This window comes from Notothenia coriiceps, unplaced genomic scaffold (genome assembly GCF_000735185.1).
Source record: "Notothenia coriiceps isolate Sejong01 unplaced genomic scaffold, NC01 NC01_scaffold00011003, whole genome shotgun sequence".
NCBI lineage: Eukaryota > Metazoa > Chordata > Actinopteri > Perciformes > Nototheniidae > Notothenia > Notothenia coriiceps.
The window spans coordinates 253,725-259,539 of record NW_011343704.1 but is presented as its reverse complement, the minus strand read 5'-3'; the positions used below and the strand labels follow the sequence as shown (position 1 = coordinate 259,539).

Genomic DNA, 5,815 nt, shown 5'->3' with positions numbered 1-5,815 from the left:
CACAGCAGGAGTCAGCGCGTGGACATCACTGAGATCAGGGAGCAGACCACGAAGGATGGTCGCTGCCTATGACATAGCCATCAGAGTCAGAGTCATATTCCCGCATCATTGTGAGAGGTCTGATGAGCACAGATGTGCTGGAGAGCACTGCGCTCATATATTATGCAAGTCAAAGACGATCGTTTGGTTCAGTCCTAGTGTACAAAGAGCAATGTTTTCAGACAGCCGATGGGTTGTCACAGCCCGAACCCAAACCCTCGTTATGGGAGTGCCGAGTTGGGCAAGGGTGGATTGTCAAGAGATTGGGGCCATTCAACCAGTGCTATTTAGCAAAACCCCAGCAACCTACTGAAGTGAGAGACATTACTCACGCTGTATTGCAAAGTGTGGAGAGGAGTGGAAAGTGCCAGTGCCTCTCTGTTGCCTTCCCTGTACGATGTTCTGCACGCTGTGCACCAATGTCGAACATGTCGTCCCCTAGACGTTTCTGAGGAACCTGACATTTAACATCTATTCTAGGTATCTTATACTTGACCTCTCACTGAATTATTGATGATTTGTCGTACTGTACTTTGAATTAAGGTTCCAGTTTCAATAAAACCTGTACTATTTACACCTATGTTTTAGAGGCTTGCAATTTAGAACTAATACACTTTACTTTATTGGGTTACTCTTATTCTGACTATTTGGTGATGTAGACCTGTTTCTGGTTCTATTATGTTCCTATTGTTTTTGTAGACTTTTAGGCATGGCTCACCTAGTAATTTCTCAGCCAGCGTGGTGAGCTGCTCGATGGTCAGGCCCCTCTTGGTGGTGGAGGAGAACTGCCAGCTGAGCACCTCGGCCACCTGATCCCACGTCCCCACCGGAGGCTTGGTGTAGAAGTTCACGTTCTGCACAGAGACAGCCAGGTAAACATGGTGTCAAATATAAATGTAATTCCCCCATTACAAACAGATATTCAACTGTGATGTGTCAGCAATCTCCCTCTAATGAGTTCAGTCCCTTTCCAGCAGGGGGTGCTGTCTCACCTTCGGGTGGTTGGTGAGCATGTTGTACCACAGGATGGAGGCCCAGGCGTTGGGCATCTGGCAGATGTTGGAAATGACTACCACAGGCAGGGAATGAGTCTGCACAAACAGAAGAATATTAGTATATATTATGCATTATTATATGAAAAGTCATGCACAATGATGTGAAAATATTCCGGCCTTCTTCAGTACATTGTCTTGTAAAAACAGCTCTGACACTAGGAAAGATTCTCCTCTTCTTAGAAAGGTAACATATTTTGCAAATATAAGCAATGATAATATTTCAAAACGATAAAATGAAGGCTGCAGAAAGAGGATATTTTTGTGTACAAACAAATCTGTTGTGGCCGAAAATCAAGTATTAGGTTTCTTTCATCTAGGTCTTATTCAATTAGAAAAATTTAGTAACAAGCTAGCAGAAATATCACTTTGTAGATAAAAAACGAGACCAAAAAAAGTAAGCATCACTGCATCTTTTGACTGATAATGTAAGCTCATATGTCTCATTACTTGTCTTCAAACCATCTGCTCTGCCATAAGGACAACAGTTTCTCACAGAGGCTACGCACGTTGCTCTGAAACTCACACGGCTCTTTGTGTTTTGACACCTACGTAAAGATAGAGCTCTGTGGTGTGTTAGAGGTTGGAGAAAATACAAAACGAAGTGAACCTGGTTAGGACATGTAGAGTAGATGACGCCAGCATATTAAAGGGGGAATCATAATTAGTTTCAGCAGAAATACTGCCATCATGGGGGTCTTTAACTGGGTTAATGGAGGAGTAACGGCTCATAAGAAAGCAAAGGTAGTGACAGACTTCGGAGGTGGATGACTTTGTTAATGACTCATGTGTTTGGTGACTAACTTTGTACGGGGGTGTCAAAGAACAGCGCTGATATGTCTTTATATTATTCTTTAGAGTTTTTGATGATTTCTGGTGTTACATGAAGCCTACTCTGACATTAAGGAAACACAGAGATACTATGTGATACTGACCTCCAGATCGATCTTCAGGCCTTGATGGTAGACTTCCGTCTCAAAAGTGATAAGATGGAGCTCCTCAGTGACGATCAGAGAGGCCTGAAGAAAAAAGATTACTCAAACCTGTATTCAAAAAAGCCTTTATGACAGAAATTCATCAAAAAATACAAACATTTTGAGCATTAAATTACAATAATTATCAGGAACAATACTCACGTCGCTATTGGTCCGGCCACCATTACCACATCTCTGCTCTCTCAGGGTCTGAAACAAACAGGAAGTGAGTGCTACAGTAGATCGGAGGACGCAGCCAAGCAGTAAGAGATTTTCATCTATAACTCACCAAGTGTTTAAACTCTGCTGACAGGCTGCCATTGTTGGACTCTTCCATGTTCATGACTTTTGTGTTGGTACCGAGGATGTTAAACTTTCGTGACCTGGGGAAAAAAAGCATAAAGTGAGGATCTATTCTAAAATATTATACAGTCAGTGTTCAGGCATGGCAAGTACATCTTAAAAAGACGTACCCTCGGATTGCAGCCACGTCGCCAGATTCCCTGAAAAATCAACAGTTCAAATCAGTAAAGCGCTTTCGGCTAAGGTCTTCAATCAATTGGGTGTCTTAGTGCTAAAAACTCCAGATAAAAAAACAAACAAACTTACTTGTCAATGCAAACTTTAATTTTCAGCTGGTAATTGAGTTCAGGAAACTTTACCAGTAACCTGAAAAAATAAGATAAAAAGTGTTTAAAACGCATTCCAAAATGTAAAAAGATACACTCTAACCCTAACCCTAACCCTTTCATTCAAAAAAGCATAGACATATCAGTGTTTCCCCTTAATACAAATAGTGGCGGCGCAGCGCCGCTGCTGAAATATGAGCGCCGCTGCTAGGGGGCGCCAGCCAGGTACCCAAAAAATAATAATAAGTGGCGACCCTTTTTCATTTTTAATAGTTTTTTATGTGGATTTGTAGTATTTGTGTTACTGGCATAGGCGGTCGCCTAGGGCGTAGGCGGTCGCCTAGGGCGCTAGATCTGGGGGGCGCTGTGCTGTTAGCTCTGGGAGGGAAAAAACATTTTTGACCGTTGGCGCTCATCCAAATGTTCGGCCTTGATGTAACAACATTCATAATTAAGTAAATGTAACACCCTTTTCACCCCAGTTACACATTTAATTTGCCCTGTACGGTGGGCGCTGTAAGTGATGAAAGTGGGGGATGTTGGCTTATCAGGCGCCCGCAGCTCACAGCCAAAGTGCGAGCGTGGGAGCTAGAGAGTGAGCAAGGGAGAGGGCGCACCGGTACCGGCGCTGTTGTTATTAGAATCTGGTGCTAGCTGCGCTAACGGATATAAGAAGTAGATGTTTCTACAACCAGGGTGGAGGAGAGCTCTCCTGTCAGACTGAGAGGCTCAGTGAGGTTAAGGATTCTCTGAGTATTTAGATTGTAGTCTAATTTATCTCAGTGGGTCTCAAACGTTTTGACCACAAATTATGTAAACGCATATTTCCAAGGCAGTGCTTTATAATTATTAGGATAAATAAAAACAGGTTTGAAATCATTCCAATGTATCACTATAGACAGTTAACCTAAAAATATCGTGTAAAGTTGATGAGATAAAAACAAAACAATATTGCATTAAATGTTAACTATGGGTACAAATAAGATATGATATGAACAACATATATATAATAAGCTACATTTATTTGTAATTGGGCTATGGTAGGTTATTGGTTATTGTTCACATACTTATTTGATTATTAAAAAACTGTAAACCAATCTTTGTTCATATGGGATCCTTTTAGAGTGTGTTGTCCCCTAGATCAGGGGCCGTATTCACCAAAGGATTTATCTACCGCTAGGATGCTCCTACCTCGCGCTAAGAACATTTTACGTAAGGGAGTTTTTTTCTTAAAAGTTATTTCACAAGAAGCCGCTGAGACCTACTTCATACTAAGGATAAATCACTAAGGAGTGAACTAAGATTGGACGCCGCCGTTGCTATGGGATTGGACGTCGATTCTCGTGCGTGCATGAGTTTAGGAAGCGGGTCGAGTTACGGTGATGGTTGTTCAGATGTACGGCGGTTCTCGGTGAAACTCATCCGCAACATCCCACAAACGAGCCCACTAAATCACCGAAAACAAGGAAATAGCCAGTTAGGCAAATGGTATTCCTATCAAATCAGTTTTGGACCAGTGCAGTTGCAGGGAATACCACGCATGATGATAACCGTTTGTGGCAGGACCCACTGATAATGACGTTGTATATGCACGTTAAAGAGAGAGAGCAAACCAATAAAAATACGTAAATTGCATTAAATCGAGGAGGCAATTAAAAGGCACCCTGCAAACTATTATTCCACAATGAGGCATATTTCCAGCACTTAAACACTTTCAATAACAGCCCATACCGCCGTGTCAAGTCCCCTATTCATGATGAATGAAAACAATCTGCGTGTTGATGGAAATGTACTCTTGGTTCTTCTATTGACGAACACGTCCTCATCTTTTGATGGCGCAATATTTTTATGTGCGTCCCGTCGAATAGCACCGACCACACCGGGCATAACCTGCATTGCATGAAGTTGGCTTTGATCCTGTGTAGTTGTGATTGTCCAAAGGAAACCGGTATAAACTGTTGGCATGATATGTGTCTTAGAGACGCGGTCGTGATGGTTTTGGTTTATGGCACAGTTTGCGTGATCTGATGGTTGCCGATATTCCTAAATCCGTCGGTATTGCAAAGTTGATTTTCCCTGTTGCTAATATCGTTAGTGTTGCCCAAACATTTTATTTCCGGGGACTAATCGGGTTATATCCTGTAGTCGGGGATGTTATTGCATCCCGCACTAATTCCACAACAAGTTTGATACCCTCACGGATTTAGCCTATATCTCTTGATCAATTCACAGTCTTCCATTGTCTCCAAAACTTTTCTCTCAGCCATTTTCAGATTCTTTGTGAATAAGTCTTACTGAGTTAGGAGTCCTCTCGAGGACTTTTAGCTCTCCCAGACTTAGGGTGTACTTGTTAGGCTAAAATACTTGTGAATTGCTCTTAGTGATAAAATTAGGATCCTAAATTTAAGACGACACGCCGCATTATGCTTAGGAGTTCCCTAAATTCGCAGTTAGGAGCTACTTTAGCCCTAAAAATCCTTTGTGAATACGGCCCCAGGTCTCTAGTTAATTGTGTGCTCAAAGTGCCACCAGATTGAAGCATTTACCTGTAAATGTTCCGAAAAAAAAAAAATTCCGGGGGACATACCTCCGGACCCCATAGAGGATGTGACGTCACCCCCCAATTCAAACATGTTCCATACCAATACTGAATAAATTTGAAGCCATCTTTGACATCTATTTACCTATCGTCAATAAGTGTCTGTTTTGCAGTGTATTGTCCTTTTGTAGAGATTTTTATTATTCTTTACACATAAAATGTCGCCTAAAATCTCACCTAGGAGGCAAATGTCTAGATCGGCTCTGGTACTAGGCCTCAAGAGCCTTCTTGTGCTGACACAAGAAACAAATTAGCGGGGGCGTACTTCGCACGCAACGAAAAAATTTCCACGCGACCGTGCTCACATTATGCTGGGCCCATCGTGCTTAGTACCGTGCCTATGACTCACATCCTAGGGAAACAACTGCACTATTACTATGAGGCATTTGATCTTAACCTCACTTTATTTGTTGAACTGCACTTCCCGTTTTTATGACAGTGGTCATGTCTGGATGCATGGGCATACAAGGCTGTCTTCGACCACGAACGCAACTGAAACACAGAGCGGATCATGTTTTCAGA

The 5,815-nt window shown here is 42.2% G+C and overlaps 1 protein-coding gene across 1 annotated transcript in view; it reads right to left on the bottom strand.

Moving 5' to 3' along the window:
* LOC104946401 (disabled homolog 1-like) overlaps window positions 1–5,790 on the bottom strand; it is a 12,173-nt gene extending 6,383 nt beyond the window's left edge. Inside the window, exons 1-8 of the mRNA XM_010772234.1 lie at window positions 5,691–5,790; window positions 2,675–2,734; window positions 2,539–2,568; window positions 2,355–2,448; window positions 2,228–2,275; window positions 2,027–2,110; window positions 1,032–1,130; window positions 741–893 (exon numbers count right to left, since the gene is read on the bottom strand). Coding sequence (XP_010770536.1) covers window positions 741–893; window positions 1,032–1,130; window positions 2,027–2,110; window positions 2,228–2,275; window positions 2,355–2,408 — 438 coding nt within the window. The 5' untranslated portion in view covers window positions 2,409–2,448; window positions 2,539–2,568; window positions 2,675–2,734; window positions 5,691–5,790. The remainder of the gene's footprint in view (window positions 1–740; window positions 894–1,031; window positions 1,131–2,026; window positions 2,111–2,227; window positions 2,276–2,354; window positions 2,449–2,538; window positions 2,569–2,674; window positions 2,735–5,690) is intronic.
* Between the last annotated feature and the right edge of the window lie 25 nt (window positions 5,791–5,815).